Source organism: Pinus tabuliformis, chromosome 9, assembly GCF_031772625.1.
Source record: "Pinus tabuliformis cultivar Carrire ecotype Pingquan chromosome 9, CPIR1, whole genome shotgun sequence".
Taxonomy (NCBI): domain Eukaryota; kingdom Viridiplantae; phylum Streptophyta; class Pinopsida; order Pinales; family Pinaceae; genus Pinus; species Pinus tabuliformis.
The window spans coordinates 918404583-918430455 of NC_142307.1; the positions used below are offsets into that span (position 1 = coordinate 918404583).

The following is a 25873-nucleotide window of genomic DNA, read 5'->3' on the forward strand; positions in this document are numbered from 1 at the left end:
TTGTGCGATGACATTACCATTGGGTTTGTGGTTGTAAGGGAAGAACGATGGCAGAACACGGCACACAATTTGTTGTGTCGCCGCCATAATTATGTAATAGTCTCTATGCAGAATCAGATTCCCGTCTGCAACACGACAGGCTAGAGTTTTGATCAATTAAAAATTCCATTTTGTCTTGAAACTCTGAACGGAATTATTCAATATTCACAAGCTTTCCAACGTGCATTTCATTGTTCCAACCCTTCATTCTTCAAAGTCGTGTCATGGAATGTTCCAAACTCTTCTGGCTGACTTTTCTTCTCAGCCTTCAATTTTTACGACATCTCATACTGACTCTCCTTCCTATCCCTTTCGCCCTTTATTCTTCCAACTTGCCCGTGCCCTTATAAATTCAATTCAAAACTCATTTTTACTCATTGATATTAAATTCAGCTTGTTCGCAAATCGGATCACCTTGTTATCACGGCATCTGTGTTCAAAATAGTAAAGCCTAGTGAGTTAATGGCATCCACAGGCAGTCAAGATGACAGCGCTTATCGCTATACCGCCATTATTAGAAAACAGGGACATTACCAAAAGCATGGCTCTAGGCACCATCTCTCTGCGTCCACGGGAATACAAGTAGTTATGGTAATGGCCTTTTTTCTAGTATCTTCGTCTTCTGCAGCAAGATTTTCCTCCCGCCCTCTGCTTAGGGACCAAAACCGCACAGCCACAACCGTTGATTTCGACCAGAATTACGATATCACATGGGGTAACCAACTTGTAAAATTTCTGGACAACCGTCGCTCGGTGGAGCTCCGTATGGACCAATCTTCAGGTATGACATGTCAAAATTACATGAACATTTCCAGTAATTAGATGTTACTTTATTCATAGGCTGATAACAGTAGCCTTGCAGGTTCAGGCTTCGCTTCCAAGAACAAATACTTGTTTGGATATTTCAGTACACGAATCAAATTGGTACCAGGCGATTCATCCGGGACAGTCACTGCCTTCTATGTGAGTAGACTTATTTTGACCATTATGCTATATATTGCTATTGCTTATGGTTGAATATATGTAACAGCTGTTTCTTATACTCAAATAATTATTTTCTTTGCCCTTGTGGATTCTTTCAATATTTACAGCTCTCTACCCAACAAACCTCTAAGCACGACGAGGTGGACTTTGAGTTTCTGGGAAACAAACCCGGAAAACCTCATTATCTCCACACCAACGTCTTCGTCAACGGCGTTGGCAACCGGGAGAGCCGAATCAGGCTTTGGTTCGATCCGACCGCAGACTTCCACACCTATTCTCTCCTTTGGAACCGCCACCATATACTGTATGTTCCATCTTTCTGGTCGCCTCCATATAAAATATCTGAATTTTCGACCTACGTTGTCGTTGCTATGTTATATATTAATCTTCGTGTAATGTTGTTTTTCTGGCACGCAGGTTCATGGTCTCTGTAGTAGTTGTGAGAGTCTTTAAAAACTCTGAGAAGAGCTTGGGAGTCCCTTACCCGTCAGCGAAGCCTATGCAAGTTATTGCCAGTCTATGGAATGGTGAAGACTGGGCCACCGATGGAGGAAAATCTAAGATAAACTGGAAGCAGTCCCCTTTCATAGCCACTTTCAAAGGTTTCGATATTGAAGGTCACAAGTGCGAGGGAGATTCTGAGTCGTCTCCTTTTTGTCCATCCTCTCCCTCTTCAGAGTGGTGGGAGGAATTGGGCAGCAAAGGATTGAGTGCAGAACAAATGAGGCAGCTGAGATGGGTGAGAAGAAATTACATGGCTTATGACTATTGTACGGACAAAACCAGATTTCCCAAACCTCCGCCTGAATGTGCATTGAATACAATCTGAATTGCAGAGCCCTCATATAGATAACCACAACCTTAAGAGCGGACGCCATATTGAAATGAATTAGTCCGATCATATGCATTTGATGTACAGATTGCTCATTTTTATTAATATGATGAATTCATTCATTTATTTAAATAATTGTCGGATTCTGGTGGTATCTATATGAATTAATTAATATCAATATTAATAGCAAAACTCGATATTAATATCATGAATTAATTAATTAATTAATTTAAACCGCTCACGGACTCTGCCGGTATATATGACGCGGCCCGCGGGTGCGCAACTTGGTGCTAAATAGGACGGTTCTGCCACGTCACAAAAAACCATTGGAAATCCGTAGAGCTCTGCTGACTCTGTCTCTTTCTGGAGGCTGCCAGGAAACTATAACGGAAGGTCTATTTAGTGGTCGGTAAATTTAATAACTAACAAAGGTATATATAAATATAAATATAATATATTTTTAATATAATTTTAAAATGTTATTAATTAACTATTATAAATAATTCAATTTTAAAAAAGTGAGAGTACCTTGAAATAGACAATATTAGATAAGTACCACAAAATACTCTACGCAGGCCATCCATATCAGGAAATGCAAATTATTTTGGCCCGGCATGAAAAGGGATGTGGGAGAATATTTAAATCAATGCACGGAATTCCAAGAGGTTAAAGTGGAATTGAAATAGACAATATTAGATAAGTACCACAAAATACTCTATGCAGGCCATTCATATCAGGAAATGCTTACTTCACTAAGGGAAAAATTATTTTGGCCCGGCATGAAAAGGGATGTGGGAGAATATTTAAATCAATGCATGGAATTCCAAGAGGTTAAAGTGGAACATCAATATTTTGCGAGATTATTGAATCCTTTACCCGTACCGGAATGGAAGTGGGAAAATATTTCAATTGATTTTATCACTGGGTTACCACACACAAAATGCCAGCATGACTCTATTATGGTAGTAGTAGATGTGTTGATGAAAGTGGCTCATTTTATACCAGTACAGTCCACTTTTGGGACTGCTCAAATAGCTAGTGTTTTTATGAGGGACATATTTCGTCTATACAGAGTACCAAAAGCTATTGTGGTAGACAGAGATGCAAATTTTATCTCCAAGTTCTGGAAGGCACTCTTTGGGGGACTGGGTACACAACTGAAATTCAGTACCACATATCACCCGCAAACCAATGGCCAAACAAGAAAGAACAAATCAAATCCTTGAAGATATCTTGAGAATGTATGTCATGCACCAGCCTACGAAATGGGAAGATTTTATGCATTTAGTAGAGTTTTCCTATAACAACAGCTACCAATATAGCATTAAAATGAGTCCTTTTGAAGCCTTGTATGGCAAAAAATGCCATACACCTCTTAGCTGGAACCAACCAGAGGATAAGCTACTGTTAGGACTGGATGCATTGCAAGAAATGGAGCACATGGTGAGGAAAATATGCCAAAATATCAAAGTAGCTCAAGACTGACAGAAGAGCTATGCAGACAAGAAAAGGGTGCACAAGGAATTCAAAATTGGGGATCATGTATTTTTGTGGGTAAAACCCCGGAAGAGCACACTCTGAACCAGAACTTGTGCTAAATTGGCCCTACGTTATTGTGAACCTTTCAAAATCTTGGATAGAGTTGGACCTGTAGCTTATGAGCTAGATCTTCCCACTCATATTAAAGTGCATAACGTATTTCATGTATCATTATTAAAAAAATATGTCCATGATAATTCTCATGTGGTTGACTGGAATGTGATATAGGTGGAACTCGAAGGAGACTTCCTGCCAAAGCAACTCAATATTTTGGATCAGATAGAGACTGTGCTCAGGAATCAAGTCGTTGCTCAGGTTAAAGTATAATGGAAGTACTTTACTCCTGAGGAGGCTACATGGGAGCAGGAGGATTCAATGAATGAAGCGTACCCAAGGATTTTTCAGTAAAAGTAGTTTGACAAGTAATAATAAAATGAACACCGTGAACAATGTTCTTTTGAGAGGGAGAAAAAGTAACACCCTTTTCTACATGTAAATATTTTTATGGATATATGTTTTAAAAACTAATGTTGTGACTGGCTGGGGGCCACCAAAAATAAAACTGAATTTAGATAATATTTTTATAATAAATAGTTAAGATTTAAAGTTGGAAAATGTGGGAAAGAGAATATTGTTGATCTGATTATTATCCACCTAGTTGAAGATAAATAATTGAGGGAATAAATATGTGGGAGAGAAAATAATTTTTTTGATCTATTGGAGACAAAAACAGATTTTCCTTGCCTTTTTACGGAAAAGAGGAAACAAACTAGGCTAAGGGGATAAGAAGACCCTTGAAAGGCAGGACACTCCCAAAGAAACAACTGCTAACAATCATGTATATGAGACATGAATTGGAATCAACAAGAGGTGGCTGAAGAGAGAAAACACGTTTCTCAGCTTGGGGGAAACCAGAGAGCACTTGGTTCATGGATGGGAGGAAAAGAATTTCCCACTTCACATTTTCCAGCGAGTACATCAGTTAGGTGTTGCCATCATTACTTTTTTTTTGTAATTCTCGCCTTATATTCAGGTTGCTAATGAAACGTTTTGGATGAGTTTCTTCTACGTGATATTATTTATGGAGTGAATGTTAATTTTAAAGTAAATGAACTAAGGGGATTGAAATTCTGTTACATGTTATTCCTTATGGCTCAAACGGTTCAAAGAGCAACCCAATTTATGAAAATGGAAGTGAATAATTTGCATAAACTTGTACGGTAAATTATATTCAACAGAACTGTAATATTTTGGATTGGTACTTTGTATATGTTTACAATTAAATGCTTCAATGGTATTTTAAATGTGAGTTGAATTTCCTGTAAGTGTCAAAGTCAGATTTCATGATGAAGGAAAAATATAAATTATTTGTTTATGGGTAAAATAAGAGTAACATGAAAAAGTCTTGAATTTGATTTCAGAAGATTTTATGTCCTGTAGAAGTAAATTTCTGGGTTAGATGCACTAAGGTGAAGATTATCTTAGCTTCTGTAGTCATATGATACTTAACACATAAAGGGGTATTCTAGAACCACAAGTATTTTGCTTGGTCATCCCTTTCCATCTAGGCAGGTACGGTTGTCCTATGATAAAATTATATTTAGGCAGAATACTTAAGGCATGCAATGCTAGTAGTGTTGGGGCTAGGTGAGAAATAAATCATTGCTTGACAACGAAAAGAATGAAGGAGAGAACAGAGTAAGACCCTTACGACAAGACCCAATAATTATTATATAGAAAGGAAGGGATGAGGTAAGAACCTCGTGCCAACTTGTAATGTGTGTGTGATGAGAATAGAATTACTATACATAAGAAAAAAGGTTATCTTTAATCCAGGTTGATTTTCCTGAGGCCAAAGCTTGTTGCATGGTATGTGGTGAAATTAAAATGCATGCTAAAAAGTATAGTTGTTTTGTAAATTCCCTATACATCGTATATAACGAGATTATATAGGAATCACATACAATCATACCAACCCAACAGGAGCTAAAATCACCCTGGGGACAGGGTATGAAACTAGCATCATTGCAAAGCAGTGAATAGTTATGCCATCATTAACATATAAGAAGAACAAACATTCTGTTCTCGGGAAGAGAAAAGAAACTAGAAAGATTATACAGGCACATGAGGCCATTAATAAGAAAAATGTACATATAATATCACTATGCATACGTTAAATGATTTTCTTTATCCAGATCATGCAATTACTCTAAATATGAATTTTTCCTCACTACAACAAATCTACTATCTTAATAATCATACCATATAGAATTCATTATCATAAGAGAGAAACATTGAAAAATTATTGAAGCTTCCATCTCAAGATGAACAAGGTCTAAGAGAAACTAGTAAAACCCAGTAAGAAATCAATTCATAATATTAAATTGTTACAAATCACACTGAAGGGAAAATGAACCAAGCCTTTTAAAAAAAACATATATAGGTTTGTGCCTAATGTCCAACACATGAACCTAGTAACAAAAAGGAGAACAATATAAGATTACATAAAACTTCCAAATCAATAGTTTAGCTAGCATAGAGTATGATTGAGGCTATATTAAAACTACACTTATGAATAGTGTGAGGAAACTTTCATTTATAACTGCTTCAAATGGTGGCAACACGAGCAAGAGTTATCTATGCACATTATAGAAACCACTATAAACAAAGACAAAAGTCTTCAAGAAAACCGAGAGGTTGATAGCGACCGAGGAAACTAAGGAAACAAGAGTCAAATTCGATAAGCAATGACTAACTTGTGAGAAAACCACATGAAGGGTACCCACCTGGAAATAAATCAACATGCGGGTCATGACCCATGTTATAGAAATGTCCAAGTATCCACAACAAAAGAAGAAACCAAACTCTTACTTACCAACACTAGAAAGTGTCAATAAAAGATAGTTAGAGATGGCCTGAGAAAGAGTAAATCCCCATAACCAACCAAAACCTAAATAAGGTTTTTAAGCACAGTTACCTCCAATATTCATGATGGGAAGTGAGTAATTCCTCTGCATGCCTGGGATCTAGCCATTGAAACAACCCAAAAGTCAAATGTGAAGCCCAAGAATCAAACACTGGGATTGGAATAAGACTATACTAAGGAGGCTAGAGGAAATGATTATTACCTGTGAATGCGTGTTGCTATTAAATCCCAAGTCACTGAAATTTTCTAGGTAAAGCACTGTCAAGGAGGGGAAAACCCTGAGACCCTATAGAGAAACCATGAACATTTCAATAAACTAAATAAACTAGGTGAACATATGATTGAAAAAAAAAGGACTTGGGGTCTTGCAAAAACATTATACCTGTGAGGTGAGGGAAGCATACCAGTAGGAAATGGTCCACAATAATTTTCTCCTCCAAGAGGCCCTGCATCACCATGAAATATAAAGGATTATGTTAAACACCTGCAACTTTCAAATCGACATCAATTCAAACCAGGAGTAAGTATATATATATATATATATATATATATATATATATAGTCATGACAAGAACAACCCAGATACATGAGAGGGCAGCGTGCCGAGAGAACGCTCATTGAACGAGCTAGGAAATGCATGGATTTCCACCTTCGTAGAAAAGCAGAGGCCAGGTAGCCATGGCACACCCTTCGCTGCAACAAAAAAGAGTGAAAACCAGTTTAGTGAGAGGTATAAACCAAAAAGGGATTAGGTTAAAGGATTATTGTAAGAGGACCGTTGCTATGTGAACAAGCCACAGACACTGTTGATATTAGATTGCCTTGAGAAGGGGAAACGAGTCAAAGGAGGAACATGACAATCATGTGAATTCCATGCGCTGGAAGGGTATGAGTGGTAGAGGCGACAATTAGGTACATGTGAGATTAAAGGAGGGGCTAATACATTAAAGTATGACATGATGGGGGCATATATACTTTCACGCCATTAATACAAGGAAAATTGTAGGAGAAACTAAACCTAGCACTATAGGAGTACTATAATAAGGGCATGGTTATTGTATCTAACCAAATTCATTTTTACATGAAATTCATAAACAATCCTATGTTGTAAATAAAATGATAGCCATGGCAAAAAAATATAACATTGCAATATGTTTTCACCCTTAATCATTAGAATATACTTTAATAAAATGTTCTTATCCATCTTATATGGTGCCAAAAGGTAAAGAAAAAAAAATTACTTATAGAACTATTGCTTGGAAGATTTTCAAGTTTCTGTATGGGTATTTAGAGAAGGAGGTGTGACACCAACATTGCAATGGTCCCCTGCCATCCCCTCTATTCTTCTGCTCTCCAAGTTGCGACCCATGTCCCTTCTCAACTGCATTGGAATTATTGTAAGGAACCACATTTTCTTCCTCACCTTCATCCTAAGGTATTCCCCACTTCGATGGCCACTTCCCTTTAATATTATCATTTCCTTTTAAGTCGTGCTTAGGCTTAGCTTTGCGGCTTGACTGCTCGTAACAATGCTTCAACTTACGGATGACCTCCTACAATAATATAGGCTCATCAAACTCAATTTTGTCTCTATATGTTGCTGGCAGCCCACTGATGAATCTATGAATATTAGCCTTCTCATCGTTGAGATAAGGAACATACCTCAATAGATCCAGGAATTTTCTAGTGTACTCATCATCTGCCATAGAACCCATCTGCAGTTCAGAAAATTCCTTAGCTTTGTCATCATAGTACCTCTCTGACAAGTACGTATTCACGAAGATTCTCTCAAAATCATCCCAAATTAACTCTTCTTCCTCAATTCCCTTGACATTATTCACATATTCCCACCAAATATCTTAATTCCCTTTGAGATTGAATGTGGCTATCTTGGTTTTCATGTTCTCTGAATGGTTGTGTAATCTGAAGAATTTCTTCATCCCAAGCAACCATACCTCTGCATCTTATAACTTCTTCATCACTCCATCAAATGTAGGTGACTTGAATTTCTTGAACTCCTCAGATAAGTGCTCACCCCTCCTATAAGGATGATGACAATGATGATTGTGATGATGTCTATTGGATGAGGAACTATAATGATGCCCATACATACCAGTCCTCTTGTCAGACATATCCAATAACCCACCACCTCTAACTATATCCTCTCTATCCAACCTGTATCTTGACCAAGACCTACAACCGTAAGGTCTATTAGTTTTCTCTTCCTATGCTTAATTGATCCTTAACTGTCCCTATCTCTGCAACTCTGAGAAGCTCTGAAGAATAAATGCATTGACCTCTACCTTCTTTTCCTAAGCTCTTGCAAGTATTCCTTGAGCCGCAATCAACCTTTCATTGTCCTCTTTGCAACTTTTGATCTTTGCCCTCAAACTCCTCAATATATCTACTATACCAGGAGAATCCTCTCCTCCTTATTACCCAACCGATCTATAGAGAGAGTAATGGGAACTGTAGTCTACCATTTTTATCGTCACCTCTGATTCTCTTATTCATATGAGTGTACCATGTCAAATAAACCAAATAGGTACCAAACTCAAATCCATACCTCATTGATGTTTAGGGGAGGCTTATCTCATTTGCAAGATCAGTCCACATTAACACGATACATATATAGTCATAACCATATCAATATAACAACAATCATACATGACCATACCAAATGTTGATCTAGGTGGATATTGGTGGCCACCCGACTATTCCACATGGACCCCCACCATTGTTTCTTTCAGTTTTTTAATTTCTTTAATTGTAGCAGAGTTTACTATTTTTGGAAGGTTTTCGGGTCTTGAACTTCCAAAGCCATTTTGAGGCCCTAAACAACGTTGTTCAAGCAATATTCCTCCAAGAAATTTCATTGAAATCACATTTTCAGTTGTATTCCTTGGAGATATCTTTCCAATGAGCTATCATGTGCGTCAAATGGAGATAATATGACCCCAAAGGGGCCCATAAACTCTTGATGTTATATCTCCTCGATTTAGGGTTTTGGTTGTTTAGAGTTTTCTCTTATTGTTTAACAATAAAAAGGCCCTTGAGCCTCATTGTAACTCAGTTCATAGGCATGTAGCCACCACATCTCTTCTCAGAGATAAGCTATCATCGCTCGAGCTAGTCTCATTTCCATTCTGTTTGTAAGCATATTTCATTATTTGATATTAATGAAAGATAGTGTTATTTCTGCTGCATCTTTGTATTTATGGTTATATCTGTAATTTGTTGCGTTCTTGTTTAAATTCGGATTAGTAGTATGAGAGCGGTCTGCTCTTTCTCTATTTTTCTTTGCATGTCCCCAACAAGGTCGGGATATAAGGAGTTAGGGCTCGAACTGGTCGAACCTTTGCAAGACCATCCTCAGAAATCTCGACGACCTCCCATGGGGGAAGAAAAGAAAGACGAGGGAGTAGGAGATCCTATCAAAATATTGCTCGAGGAGGCCCTCGAGAAACATAGGAATGCAATGATGGATAGCTTTGCCTAGGTCCTTCAATGGTTGCCCATGGGCGGTGCATCCACATCCAACAACCACTCTAGAGGCTTCACATCTTTTAAGGTATATGTAAACTTTGACATTCCCATATTTTAAGGCCAAATAGATGTAGACACAATAGATAAATGGTTGAATCTACTAGAAGGGTATTTTTCTATTCATGATTTTTCCAGCTGAGAAAAGATTAATTTTTCTCTTCTCAAAGCTGCCCCCCATGTCAAGGACTAGTGGGAAACCTATTATGAGAAGAAGGATGAAAGTACGACCTCACTGTTTTTAGCTGCTCCCACTTGGAATTCATTCTGGGATGCCATCAAGGAGAAGCACTACCTTGTTGGGAGCTACGAGGAGAAATACATAAAGTGGACCACACCACTGTAGGGAAGGGACCAAGATGTGCCAGAGTTTACCAATGTTTTTCATACCCTTCACACGAAGTTGGGTATCAACGATTCTGAGAAACATTTGGTTCTCAAGTACCATAGCTGCCTACTTAGATACATCCAGGATGAGATGGAGTTCCTGGAAATATCCTCCCTTGGCATGGCATACCAATATGCCATCAAGATCGAGCAGAAGTTTAAACAGAAGAAACGAGACTTTGGATCTGTGAATCCAAAGCAAGGGAAAGGTGTCCCCAAACCAGAGAAGAAAGGACAAATCCAAGGTGGGATGGCCTAGGACAAATTTCCAAGGCCACAAGTGAAGGAAAATGCTGCGAAGCCAAAGAAGGACATGGGAAAGTGGTGTGAGTTCCATAAGAGCTCCACCCACAACACAAGTGAGTGTCAGGCCAAGCAGTCACTAGTGGCTGAACTGAAGGCTTCATAATCAGATGCATGTTCTGACTCTGAGTGAAACCCGACAAGTGGAATGACAAAGGGAAGCAGATTATTGATGCAGAGCCCAATGCCACTGTCACCACCACAAATATCAAGAAGGAGGAACCCGAAGATCCAAAGGAGGAGGAGCGTCTCTTCCACTCCCATATGTGGGTAAAGGGTTCCCCACTACAGTTCATTGTCAACTGTGGGAGACAAATGAACCTCATTGTAGCAGAGGGTGTGAAGCGGCTGGTCTTACCGACCACATCACACCCACAACCATACACAATCGGGTGGCTTCACCAAGGATGTGATATGCACGTGAGCCAACAATGTTGCCTTCCATACAACATCAAACCCTTCACGGATGAGGTATTATGTGACGTTTCTCCCCTTGATGTTTGTGATGTATTATTAGGCCAACCATACTTGTAGAAGCAACATGTTGTGTATTAGTCAAGGCCTCGCGCAATTATTTTTACATTGGGAAATAAGTTATACAGGATACCAGAGGTAGCACCACCTACCGCCATCTCTCTGGTTACTGCAAAACAATGCAGTAAGCTCATTTAAAAAACCGAGAATTTTTTTCCCGATGATACAACCTTAAGGAAAGAAGAAGATGGTGGCCACGACCTCCAGACAAAGCTTCTATGCACGAAAAGAATAGGATGACAAGGTCGTTGAGGAGTACGAGGACATCTTCACCTCCCCTGGAGGGGTGCCACTGCACTTTCAGGTCAAGAACTCCATCGATCTGACCCCAGGTGTACTGTTGCCCAATGGATCAATCTATTGGCACTCCATTCTGGAGATCAATGAAATCAAAAGGAAAATTCAGGATTTGCTATAGAAAGGTCACTTTCGGTCGAGTTCATCACCTTGTGGGAGCTCGATTGTGTTGGTATAGAAGAAGGATGGGACTTGGAGACTCTCTATTGACTATCGGGTGTTCAACAAGATCACTGTCTGAAATAGGTACCCAATCCTGCGGATTGATGACCTTCTGGACCAACTCAAGTGGGGGAATATTTAAGCAAAATCGACTTGAAGTCCGGATATCACCAAGTACAAATTGAACCCTTTGATGTGTGGAATACTGCCTTCAAAGCCAAGGAGGGCCTTTTTGAATGGTTGGTTATGCCTTTCGGGTTGAATAATTATCCTACAACCTTCATGAGGTTCATGGATGACATCTTGTGGCCATTCAACAACTCATTTGTAGTGGTATACTTGGATGACATCCTAATCTTTGGCTAGAGTTTAGAATAGCACCTCCACCACATCTGACAGATTCTCCAAACACTGCGACAACACAAGTTGTATGCCAATTTGGAGAAATGCACTTTTGGCATGAACAAAGTCCAGTATCTGGGATACATTATTGATGAACAGGGGGTGCATGTTGTTGTGGGGAAAAATGCCTATGCAGGACGATCCTATCCACCTAAGGTGTGACAGTGCCTTAGCAACAAACAGAAACAGCTATTCTAGTATTCTTCCTTTATGAATTAAGAATGAAGAGAGATGGATGGACTAACCGGTGTCTTCCGTTTGTCCCTCGATCCGGTTTCTCTTCTCTTTGAGAGTTCCCGGCTACTTGCCTTCTCGCTCGCCCAGCTTCAACAGGTTCCTGCAAGATCACAAGAAGAGAACACTACACAAAGACATACATTCATATTCATAACTAGTTCAGGATTAGAAATAAACTAAATACACTAATGCAATCATACATCAAAGACACATCAGCATATAGGAGAAACCAAGATAGCTTTATTGATGAATAACAAGGTTTAGGAAGAGATACAACTCAGAGGGCTCCAATCCAGCATCTCCTTCCCAGCAAATGAAATTCCTATCTTCACCTTCCTTCAAAGCATTAAGCACCCAATGATTCCAATCTCAAACCAACAACAATTCTTTGCAATAACAAAATTCCAGCCTCCTGGATCTCATGGAGGAGAGATCCATATATAGATGTTTGGAGAGAGGATGAGTTAGCTTGAGATCTGACTAGTGTCCTCTCCCTCTGTCAGTTCTTGCTTCCACTTGGAGACTAAGAGCCTCTTACTCATCACTAGTCGAATTCACTGAGGCAAGTGTCATTGGAGAAGATTCTGGAAGCTTCCAGGGTCTTTCCACCTCGTTGAATGAACTTGCCATTTGTCATTTCCCACTCAGCGCACCCTGGTAGTGCTTCTACCTGCGTTGCAGTGCACCTAGCCAGTGTAACTTCTGCATTTCAGCGCAGACAGCTAGTGGAGCCTCTGAATTGATCCTGAATTGACTTGTTTTTGAGCAGTTTCTGGTGGAGAACTTCTGTGAATTGTTGTGGTTTGTTAGCCTTGTTCTTCTAGGGGTAGGAACAACATGTTTAGGGACTTTGTATCCCTTGGATTATGGACATTTTCATGCTCAATGCTGTAAGGCACAAAAATGTCTATAACAGTTGCCCCCTAAAGTATGAGGCCGTTTATCGGGTGAAATGCTTTATTAGGAGGATCCAAAGTTCTTTCAATGCTGGGAGGAGACCTGTAATAAGATACAATACAATACATTATTTTTCATACTGCTTTCATGATCTAGCTGAGGCGGGCATTCCCATGCTCAGCTTTATAAATTCATTTTTCTGTACATAGAACAGACAATCGTCTGATGGTAGACTGATAATTTTGATGAAATTATCATCCTTTGGGTAGGATGATTATCTGCTGCAATGATGTACATGTCAATGTCTTTATTTTTCCTGAATATATATCGCAGCCCGGATGGATGAAACTAGATCTGGGGTCTTCAAACTCGTTCGATCTTCGCTCTAAGTACAAGTCAATCCATGTGAGAAATGTTCTGAAGTCGAACATGGAAAGACATCTCTTGATTACCGGTCAATGAGGTAAATCGTTAACAAGCGCGAGAGGAATCACCGATAATGATAATGACCCTCAAGGTACTGCAGTACAATTCACGTGGTGTGAATAAAGGATTTGGCGTCGAACACCACGAAAAATCTTTCGGTCGAAGGTCATTGATGTATACCTGTCACCGGAAGTGAGAAACTTGCCATTGAGGCATGCGTGCTTCAAAGTACTGAAGGGGTTGTTCCTAGATCAACTTCTTAGATAATGAGCTGATGTCAACAAGAAGTGATCCGTCAAAGGAGGGCCTTAATGAATCCCACATCAGTGACATGGAATGGAGGAAATGATTTTGATGGAGCTGAAAACACTCTGATGACATATGATTCAGGGTGGCGGTAATGAAAGGATGAAGGATAATGTATGGCAGTGGATGGGACACAGTTGACTTCTCTGAACGACTTCTCTTGAACATATGGCGACACTTATGCGATGGATCGGTAGCATTACCCCAAATATGGATGGTATGGCGAGACCATGGTGATGTGACCGGTGAATGAAACAACCCAACCCGACTGTGGTACGGAGGAAAAGTGTCATGTTCAAGAGCGACTTGCTACCATCAAAGTTTTCTTGAGTTTCTCCCAATTTTTCCCCAGTCATTGCTGACCAGTACCTCTTTATTTTTGTCAAGCTTGAGGAGGATAACATATGCTTGTTCTATAACTTGCCCTTCGGGCAAGCCCATCACTATGTTTTAACGAGCCTAGCGATAGTGAAACTCGTTCTCGTCTAAAGACAAGTTTGTCGCTATTTAATGCTTTTAACGAGTCTAACGACAAAGATAACTCGGTCCTTTTCATTTTTAGAGAGTTTGAAAAGGCACGTAAAGTCAACTCCGAAAGTCCTTTTTCGTCATCTAATCCCTTAAGTCCGAAAAGTATAAAACAATACAGAAGCGATGAGTTTTCGATAGCTTTAATGAGCCGAACAAAACAAGCGCTCGATCTTTTTGTGCAATAATCCCTCAAGTCCAAAAAGATTAAAATCTAGAGGAGGGATAGCTCTTCCGGTCACTTTATCGAGCTGGAAGGCCAAAACTCGGCAATCTTTTCATATTTTACGAGTCAGATGAAAAGAGCTTAAAGAAGACTCATCTTTTGAGGAACGAGTGATAAAACAGGTTAGCAGCTGATTCCAGGTACGGGTTGGAATTTTCCAATCACAGCAGTGTCATAAGGATGGCTAGTGAAATCACTCTTCGTAGCTGTTCCTCAAAATGGGTAAACAATCATATGGAGGTGAACGATTGGCCAATGGAAAAGTGGAGGTGACGGTGAAAACACGACCAAGGATTTAATGGCTGGTGATATTACATTCACGGTGGTTATTTACCGGGATAGTTCATTTTTTAACGAGCTTAAACGCGGGTGGAAACATTTGCTCGATCTTATGTTTATTTTTTAACGAGCATGAACTATGCGCTAAAACTGCTCGGATCTTGCGTTTATTTTTTAACGAGCATGAAATGTGTGCTAAAACTGCTCGAATAATCGAGTCATATGATAAGAATGTCTCATTAAGATTCTATTTTTTATGGAGCTTCATCTCACAAAGCTTTGCTCCGGATCCTTTCGTTATGCAAGTTCGGAAACGACTAATCCTACGAGTTTAAAGGGTTAGACCTACAGGTTTAAAGGGAGGACCTAAAAATTTAAAAAAATAAATATTCGCCCCTTGCTTGCACTCCAAAAGGTTTGCATGCCCCCAGGCATAAAGTACGATTTCAAGGTTACCCCTTCTTAGTCCAATAAAACATTTGTTTTACCGGGAGAGGCCTACCTCTTTCAGGTTACCCAAAGATTGTCTCGTTAATCTTTCAAACAAAACATTTCTTCGGCGATATCTACCGAAATAGACAAAGGTGAGAGACTCCGTCTGTCAACTCACATAACTTTGACAAAACAATCTTATTCCAGAACAACCCCACTTCCAACCACGGACGGGGTACGGACTAGTCATATTCTCCCGCGGAAACCTACCTTATACCCAAAGTTTTCCTGCCGAAGCAGACCAGGATGCATGCCCCCTGGGTTCCAGTCATATCCTTCCGAATTACTCGCGCTCATCGGGAGGACGGACCGTGGGTTGAGACATTTCTTGCGTGAAGAGACCATTTAGGGAAGGTATATGACTATTTGTGATGCGTGATCCGGGAAATGAAAGCTGGTCCACGAGCTTGACCACTCTTCCTTCGTGCGGAAAACACATTACTCTAAAGAGTGAGGAGACGATGGCTCCCATGCAATATATATAGTCTCATCCAAGGAGTAGGTTATAATCCAAGGGTCCTTGAACGACCATCACGTTCATTTGAACGGTCTTCCCTTTCAATGTTATGGGCACATTGGGGAGGATCCCTAAAGGTCGACTGGTTCCTTTATCAAAGCCTGTCAGATTTCTCATTTCAGGCAAAAGCGCTGGCGAACCAAGCGCTTTCCAAGCAATAGAGGAAAGGATACTCACAGATGCCCCCTCATCAATGATGGTGCCAGCCATTACCATTCTGTATATTTGAACGATAATTCTGAATGGTATGCTTTCTGGCAACCGGGGTTTGCCTAGTTGGTTCCAGTCGAAGGATACAACTAGGTTGCTTAGTGGTGGGACCGAATAGACAGCCGGGTACGACTCTGACGAAGTTCCTTCCTGCGATAAAGGAATGGGCAAATTGCCCCCTTGTTCGTTGGAGTCTGTGTTGATGAAGAGAATTTGGACGGTGTCGTCTTTATTCTCTCCTGTGATGGTATCATTCGAAGATAGAACCTCTGAAGGCAAGACCAGGTCAACTGCTGCCTCGACCTTTTGACTTTTGTCAGGTATGGATTCGGACGGTTCATCCTCAATGATAGGTGCTTCGGCTGACCACCTGAGCGAGCCAGCCGGGTTCTCAACTGGTGAAGGACTTGGCAGGAGTTTTTGATATCCAGGAGGAAGTCGCGCTGGTAAAACCGGGCGATCTTCCAAAACTCTTTTAGCCTCATCTAAGAAGGGACAACGGTGGATGGCATGGTCGCCTTCACACAGTTTGCAGGGAAATCTAGTTTTCCCTCTCTGTCCTGTGGCTTCACTTTCACTAGTTGACGGTGTGCTGTCAACATGGCTATCAGAGGTTGACGCCATCGAATTGTGCAAACGGGGAGACCAGTCCCTTAGTATCCGAGGGATGCAGGGACAATCTCTGTGGAAGTGGTCTCCCTTGCATATGACACATGGCGATTTAGGCCTAGTCAGTGCTGTGTGTGGATTTTTGTCAGACAACACTTGTTTGCCCCCAGTCGCTTTTGGCTCCTTCTTCTTCTTCTCTTTCTTCTTCTTTTCATTCTTCTCCTTAGGAACTTGGTTTTTTGTTTACCAGTTCCGTCAAGCGAAGAGGAAGGAGGAGAGGAAGAATTAGATGAAGTAGAAGGCTGGTGGGTAACTCTGGTCTGGTCTAACTGTTGATTCGACTGTTCAAGAATAGTGGTGTTCTGAACGACATTGGTTGAGAAGAGGCAGACCGGCAAGCCAATTGTCAGTCCTGGAAGCGACAATGTGGCCATATGGGGCGCACCAACATCTCCCCAAGAGGAGAAGGGACTAGGATTTCCACCAAGGGGAATTCCTTGGTTGGTGTGCTCCATTTTCTCGACCTAAAGATCAATGCAGGAAAAAGGGGTGATTGTTTCGTTTAAAATAAATTTTAACGATGCTTTAGACACAACTTGCTTTTTCAATTTTAAAGAGTCGAGAAAAAGCTAAAGATGACTCTAGTCTCCTTCGATGTTTTAACGAGCCCGAAGTGACAAATGCTCGGATGGACTTTTTCCGTTATAGAGTCTGAAAAAGGCCAAAAGGAACTTCTCTGGAGTTCTAGGTAGAGGGTGTGCCAAACTTTTCGCAAAACCGCAGAATACTTTTTAAGGTACGGGCGGTCAATCTTCCTGAATGCTATGTTCAGTGCATTGCGATCAGTAGGGCGGCCGACACGGCTTCTTAAGGATAAAGGTTTTATGCCTATAGGGGTCTCCCAATATATACTCGACGGTACGTGGGAGCACAATCCGTACTGGCGCTATCGTCCCTCAGGAGGAATCACCCACCATCAGCGAGATCGACAGTCACCAGGCTTTACGACGCCGGAACACGTCTCTAGCCTAGACCTCTATGTTGTGCGTTAAGTTACAAAGCGTTGTTAAGTTCATTCAATTTATTTTAGGTTGATCTTTCTTAGAAGTTTTCCTTTTTGGATCACCACGACATGTATGATACAATTCCTAAATGCAGTCTAAAGATGATAAGCAAGATTTTATATCTTTTCAACAATGAAAATCCTAGCTACAAAGGGAAAAGAAAGACACCATCTTTTCTCAAAGAGCAATCAGCACACTCTAAATGCACTTTTCCTAAATCAAGCATGCAAACTATCAAGATGCAAATGCACAATGCAGGTGTTTGTTTTCCACTCTCTTAATATTGATGCCTAAAAAGAAAGCTTTTTGTACAACTTTGAATTTGCTTTTAAATGACAAATACAAACAAGTTTACTTTTTCGAAATCAGAAAGGGTAGAAGAGATTACAACACTTAACGATTTTCGAAATGAATACTTGTTTTGACACTCAAAAGAGACAAACTCAAACCAAAAGCAAAAATGAATGTATAACCAACTGTAAACAGCCAATGAACTCTCTCCTAAGATCACAATCAACAGATCTGAATCAAGGGCTACAGGATGACTATTTCACTCTTGCAAAGGAAAACTGTAAATGACGCCACAAACACATAAAAACACTCACAGTCTTTTTGTACAAAAGGAGGTGGAATTTAAGCAGAGAAAAGGAGTTATCAGACAGGTACCTATGCTGGTTACAGGGTGCAAAAATCAGAGATCAAAACAAGGCAAAATACAGCAGAGAACCCCAGCTGCACAAGGCCTAACTGGATCAACGCACCCTCAACACAGAGGTTTTGACATTCAGCGCAGGTAGCCTTCACGGGACCTGCGTTGAAATGAAAAACCTCTTCACAGAGTCTGCGCTGAAGGAGAAACGAGAGTTCCTCACTGGGTTCTGGGTCACAGTTTGCTATTTAATCTACAGTTTCAGGCCAAATCAAAGCAACAAGCAAGGTACAATCAAAGGGATGCTTTGAGGGAGGGCTAAGATCTATCAAAAAGGATCATCAAATCATTTGTGAGTCCATTGTTCAAATCATAGACAAATCCAGTGATTGGATCAAAGCAGCAGCTGTCTACTTTGCATCTGAAAATAGCAGATGTAGTTCGATTGTTGCTGTTGAGTCTATGAAACAAACAATGATAGAGACACAAATAAAATGACTAAACAGATCTCCCCAGTGGAGTCGCCAATTTGTTGTGGGGAAAAATGCCTATGCAGGACGATCCTATCCACCTAAGGTGTGACAGTGCCTTAGCAACAAACAGAAATAGCTATTCTAGTATTCTTCCTTTATGAATTAAGAATGAAGAGAGATGGATGGACTAACCGATGTCTTCCGTTTGTCCCTCGATCCGGTTTCTCTTCTCTTTGAGAGTTCCCAGCTACTTGCCTTCTCGCTTGCCCAGCTTCAACAGGTTCCTGCAAGATCACAAGAAGAGAACACTACACAAAGACATAGATTCATATTCATAACTAGCTCAGGATTAGAAATAAACTAAATACATTAATGCAATCATACATCAAAGACACATCAGCATATAGGAGAAACCAAGATAGCTTTATTGATGAATAACAACGTTTAGGAAGAGATACAAATCAGAGGGCTCCAATCCAGCATCTCCTTCCCAGCAAATGAAATTCCTATCTTCACCTTCCTTCAAAGCATTAAGCACCCAATGATTCCAATCTCAAACCAACAACAATTCTTTGCAATAACAAAATTCCAGCCTCCTGGATCTCATGGAGGAGAGATCCATATATAGATGTTTGGAGAGAGGATGAGTCAGCTTGAGATCTGACTAGTGTCCTCTCCCTCTGTCAGTTCTTGCTTCCACTTGGAGACTAAGAGCCTCTTACTCATCACTAGTCGAATTCACTGAGGCAAGTGTCATTGGAGAAGATTCTAGAAGCTTCCAGGGTCTTTCCACCTCGTTGAATGAACTTGCCATTTGTCATTTCCCGCTCAGCGCACCTTGGTAGTGCTTCTACCTGCGTTGCAGTGCACCTAGCCAGTGTAACTTCTGCATTTCAACGCAGACAGCTAGTGGAGCCTCTGAATTGACTTGTTTTTGAGCAGTTTCTGGTGGAGAACTTCTGTGAATTGCTGTGGTTTGTTAGCCTTGTTCTTCTAGGGGTAGGAACAACATGTTTAGGGACTTTGGATCCCTTGGATTATGGACATTTTCATGCTCAATGCTGTAAGGCACAAAAATGTCTATAGCACATGTGGATCCAACGAAGATCCAAGTCATTCGAGATTGGCCAGCCCTAACCACTCTGACAGAGCTCCGCAACTTTCTAGTTCTTGCCAATTTCTACTGGAGGTTCGTGTTGGGGTTCTATCATATCACTTGGCCTTTGAGTCAAGTCACAAAAGAGGAGTGAAAGAAAAATTCCTTCGGTCTGAATCTCAGTAGAAGGTATTCGCAGGGTTAAAACATCACCTCTGCTTTGCACTAGTGCTCACATTACCTGACTTGCAACAACCATTTGAGATCGAGACAGATGCCTATGACTATGCTATTGTGGTAGTCCTTGTTCAAAGGGGGCATCGAGTGGCATATCACAGTGAGACACTTTCAGGCATAGTCTAGAAGTATCCCACTTATGACAAAAGAGATCTATTCCATTGTGGAGGCTTGCTGGAAATGGAAGCAATACATTTTGGGGAAGGAAACAATCATACACATTGACCACCGACCCCTGTAGTTCATACAGATGCAAGGGAAGTTGCAGAATAATCACCATCAGAAGTGGTCCACATACCTGCAATAGTTCCATTTCAATATCAAGTACAAGAAGTTATGCACAAATAATGTTGCAGACTGCCTCATTCGGCCACTGATTATAGCGTTAACCATCGTGCTCAACTCTTTTGGGCACGAGACTTCCGATTGGCCACTTCTCTACAAAAGTGACCTAGAAGTCGGCCACACATAACATACGCTCTTGGAGTGTCAGAAAGTTCCATTTTTCCACCTCCAAGATGCCCTATTATGCCATTTGGGACACCTTTGTGTTCCTTCAAGTGAGCGTGCGAAGATGATTTGGGAAGTGCACTACAGTCGGGCGGCTAGACATTTTGTGGTTGAGAAAACGGTGGCAGTACTCAAGAAGTATTTCTATTGTTCGAATCTATTCGAGTCCTATAGTGATAGGATTCATAATTTTGAATTAGCTAAGGTTAAGGCTTGTAATATTGTACATACCTTTTCTTTCTGCAAATGTTTTCCATATTGAAAATAAAAAAATGTAAAGAGGGTGTGTCCTAAAAGAAACATCAAAGGACAAAAAGAGTAAGAAAAGATAAAAAAATGAAAATACATGAACCCCAAACACAAAAACAGATCATGAAAGTGTGCAAGTCTAAATGCCACTACTATTTTAATTCTTCTACAAATAATGGTTGTGTGCAGCTTGCCATACATGCCACAACCCATGGTAGTCAAACTGCTTAACCTTGACTATTTCATGCTTTCAATTTTATGTTTATAGTTAGATAATAAAATATTACCAAACAACTTAATCTTGGCAGATCATTAGATAGGAAGAGAAAATAAAAGGGGCTCATCAGCTTAATCTAAGCCCTTGGAAGATATAAGGTTAGAAGTAGATAGTTTGTTTTATAAAAGAAAAGGAAAGAAAAGGGTTTGCTAGCCTAAATGAACCCAAATAAGTGAAGAAAAATAAAATTTTAGGGTAAGTAATGGGTAAGTAGAAGAAAGGTTACTGGAGTATAAAGTTGATTGGACAAAAGCACATTTATCATGCTTAATCATATGCTTCAATGTGCATGAGCAATTAAGAAAGAAAAAACAAAGGTTTACAAGTTGATTTAATTGACTCCCCCTCATTCATTTCATCCCTATAATTACTAATTTCCCCATCCACAAGTATGTTCTAGTACTAAAAATCCTTCAAGTCATAAAGGCTCAGAGCATTTCCCTAACTTTTGGTGTGACCAGACCCTCGACTTAATGACTTATGGACATCAAGTGTTAGAATTCCCTTCATAAAAGTCATTTACCTTCATTACCCTAATAAAAGCCCTTTTACTAAGTTTAAACTCCATTTTCCTATGAAAAGTAAAAAACCCCATGTTAAATTCCATTTCACTCAAAATACCCATGAAAAGATTTCATCCTAGGTATAAGTGTATGTAAAGGAAAGCACAAATATTACATTATACTTAGTATTATTTTCATTCCACTCATTTCAGTTCAAATTAATTTCTAACTTAATTACATATCTCCCAATATACCTTTTCCCATATATAAATAAATCCTGTATATAGTACCCCAACCCTTAGTTTAATTATAAACTATATTTTTATCCCGTGCCCCCCATCAAAACCCTCTTAACTCACCAATTCTCGATAAAGTTAAGATAACCCCTTCACTAACCCTGTCTGATCATTTAATCCCATGTTTAACTCTTAAATAATCACAAGCCACCATGGATTAAAGCCCCGCCCCCCCCCAAAAAAACCTTTGCCCATTTCATCCGTGTTAATCTGTCACCCAATTGCCGTCCAATAGTTAGCACCCAAATCTAATGATTCACAACCATATCGGGTTCACTCGATATCCGACCTTTACCCGCCCGTAAAGTGGTTTTGCTCGAGCCCCCATCTACTACATGTCAAGTGTTAAGGTACATTGGGTGACCTCGCCAAAATATCGCCTCCTCGATAAAGCAGTGCGATGGCTTGGAAAACCACCTCCCTACCAAACCCAAAAAACCACCCACTATTCATTCATAATTCACCTGCTAAAAAATAACTGTTGTTTAATAAAGAGGCCGAGAAGCCCTATTCATCCTTTTCCGATCAATTTCTTTGTAAAACCTCCGCAAACCATTGTGACACCTTCAAACGCTGAAATTTTCAATTGACCTCAATTTCACTCCTCAAGAAGTTGCAGAGACCCCAATCAAGCTCTCAGTCTGTACCAGAGCCCATTCAATATTCTGTAGTTATCGAGAACACCAATTTGAAGTGAATTCACCTAAATTCTAGGTATTTGAAGAGAAATTACTAGACACCCTTTCAATTTGAAGACGTTCAATCTTTAAAGTGTTTTACTTAAGTTAATTTTTTTTAATTACTTTAAAATTAAAGTGTGTGCCTGACTAAAATACCCAAACCCTTCTGAAAGCTTCCAAATTACCTTCAAACCTCTGATATAAACGTGTATAAGTCAAATTCAAATCCACAATAGCTGAATTATGGCTACCCCCTGTCGCCATGGATGTCAGACCAGTGACAACCCCCAATTTGGACCTTGACCACCTTCCTCTGGCAGACAAGGATTTTCAAATCAAAGGCACAAGTGCCTATACACTCTTGCTCAAAATTCATTGTTGGAGTAAGGACAGATATCTAACCATACTGATGACATTGGCCTTTGCGAGTCCAATTTTCCTAAATACTAGTTTCCACAAGTACTTGTGTTTCCTGAGATTGTTCATCTATGCCATGCTTGTTACATTCGCAGTGAGAGAGCTATAATGTGCCCAGACCAAAAAGTCTTGTTTACTATTACAACTAAGTCAATCAATGAAATGTTGCAAGTGCAACCAGGTCCAAACCTGACCCCACTCTCCACTGGAGATTTGCTAGACTAGTACACCAAATTGAGTCCATCTAGATTGGCCCAAATATTCCAAACTTTCATTGTGGAGGAGCAGCACATTCCTACAGATGCCCCTCCATATTTTTCTGCCATTTTCTTTGAAAGGGGCAAAAAAATTGTAACCATGATATCATGTATTTTGGGTTATACCACAGATGAATACATTGATGAGTTCATCCTGGCCTTCATGTCAATTTTCACCCCAGGAAAGCCTCCTGATACTTTGTACAATTATGCCTAGTTCATAGCTAAAAGGATGCATGAACAATTTACCAGAATGCACAATGAGAGAGTATTCAAGTACTCATCTATACTTTACCACATGTTTTTGTATTATCAATCAGATAGATTTCCCTTCACCATCCAAAAGCTGGATACGAAAGGCCAGCCCAGGTCTGTTATATTTTGGACACCACTATTCCACAAGTATTCATCACCATACACCTACATAGACTTCATTGACTCTTTTTTCCATCGAGTCATGACCATGCTGATAGGAATCCCTCCACCCAAAATAAGCCAATAAATCAACAGAGTGCTCCAGTTGTCCAAACAAAGTAAGGTGGGAGATTGGTACCTTTACCAAAATCACATCGAAATAAGAATCTATGTTTGCCAGCTTGCCTCGTACAAACTACCAAAATACCTCCCCACGAGGTTATTTGCTCTATAATATTATAGGCAGATAATGAAATCTGATGATATCAACTTTGTCTCAGCCAAGAAAAGGACTCAGTTCAGGATCAAGAACAAGTTATGTCCTTTCATTTGCAATACTAGAGAGGCAGGAGTGGAAGGAGATCAAATTATGTAACAAATGAAGTTTAAGAACAGTTTCATGTGGAGGTATGACCCTCAAGGGTTTATAACCAAACTAAGACAAAAGGTAAAATTGGGACCTTAGATTCATCACCCTATACCAAAAACAGAGAGGTATGCCAACCAATCTGAGTGGTTGGAAAACACTCTCATAAACAAGGATAGTACAAAGGTAGATGTTTAAAATACCTTGTTTGATTTAGAGGAACAGCTTGATGAAAGCTCATTCCTGCAGGTACCAAAGCAAGAAGGAACCATGAGTACCCCTCTTGTTTTGTAGACTCCTCAGAATGAGGAAAAGAATCCCAAAAGGAACAGAGAGGAAGGCTCCAGCTCAGGTATGGACACTTCCAATGTGCAGTATGAAGCTAGCTAGAGCAAAAGACCTAAGCTCAATCCTATTTTGGAACAGGAAGACACAGAAGGCTCAGTAGAAATAACTGATACTGAGTTAGACATGAGCAAACACACAAATCCATCTAGAGAAACATAAGAGCCATCTACATCAAAAACTCAAATTTTAGGAAGGAAGCTCAGTGTAGAAGTCTCCTCATTCGATAAGCCTGCTGATAGAGATAGGGACACTAAGGATAGGTTCAAGGAGATTAAAATGAGAAATGAGAAACTGAAGGAGGAATCCTATGCATAGTATTTTTAGCTTACACCACCTAATCAAAGTAAGTTGATGTCAGCTTTTTACATCAAGGAAGAAAAGATGCAAATTTCCTTCATAAAGCCAACTGTACAACAACTAAGAACATTAGCAGATTTCAAGAAGATAGACTTTGAAGTATTAGCAAGGGATATTCATCCTGTTGACTAGATTGAATTCGACAAGTAGGTTGGAGAAGCGATTTACTCCACCCTTACAGGAAAGGCCATGGATGGCACATCAGTTGCAAAATTCACTGAATAACATTTCGGCCCAATATCAGTTAGAAAAGGCCTCCTCATAGGCGAAAGCTACCAGAATCGAGTATTTGGAAGACTTGGTAATTGAATTGGGATGTGATCCTAAAGACATCAAGGCTACTGAACAATTAATAAAAAATAATAATGATGAAATTGTAGCCCTCAAGAAACAGTTGAAGATACCTCAACTACATCACCCCTAGACATAGGAAGTCTTGGAAAGCCAAACAAAGCATGAATAGCTGATGGACTTAGTCCTTAAACTCAATGATCAGTTGAGGGAGACAGAAAAGGAATTTGATAGCTTAATCCAATTAAAACAAACTTATCTTGGCACTACCTCGGTAAATGTCACTGTAGCAGTTACCACATTTGTTCCTTTGACATTGGTAGCCTCATTGGCTCCCACAGCTCCAATGGCCACAACACTACCGGCTTCTACAACATCTACATCAACAATAGGTACATTAGCTCAAGAAGCAGGAAAATTGATTAGAGCTATGGAAGAAATGTCCATACAAACCATAGAGATGAATAAGCTCAAAGAGAAAGTGACAAGCTTGGAAACCAATTACAAGCTTGCCAAAATCATGCACAAAGAAGAAGTGAAAAAGGCTACCAGGATGAGTGAAAGATTGCAAGTCCTAGAAAAGGACTTAACACTGAAAGAACCCCTTGGGTAGACTAAGGAAAAACTATGGTCAAATATCATTGAATCTATCAATGATATTTTGCCATCTATCCAGATGATTTTCGAGAAAATAGATTTGATAAAATTGGCTG

At 40.0% G+C, this 25873-nt stretch overlaps 1 protein-coding gene across 1 annotated transcript; it reads left to right on the forward strand.

Moving 5' to 3' along the window:
• The first annotated feature begins 434 nt into the window (after positions 1 to 434).
• LOC149151738 (putative xyloglucan endotransglucosylase/hydrolase protein 5) lies at positions 435 to 1990 on the forward strand. The gene is made up of 4 exons (XM_089440280.1): positions 435 to 820; positions 902 to 1002; positions 1131 to 1327; positions 1441 to 1990. The coding sequence occupies exons 1-4, from the start codon at positions 502 to 504 to the stop codon at positions 1850 to 1852; spliced, it is 1029 nt and encodes a 342-aa protein (XP_089296406.1). The 5' UTR covers positions 435 to 501; the 3' UTR covers positions 1853 to 1990.
• Positions 1991 to 25873: the final 23883 nt, after the last annotated feature.

Bases quoted from the DNA above. Each gene is read 5' to 3' on its own strand.
- LOC149151738 (XM_089440280.1), top strand. From the start codon at position 502: ATGGCATCCACAGGCAGTCAAGATGACAGCGCTTATCGCTATACCGCC. The intron at 821-901 runs GTATGACATGTC...GTAGCCTTGCAG, and splicing joins CCGTATGGACCAATCTTCAG to GTTCAGGCTTCGCTTCCAAG. The intron at 1,003-1,130 runs GTGAGTAGACTT...CAATATTTACAG, and splicing joins GGACAGTCACTGCCTTCTAT to CTCTCTACCCAACAAACCTC.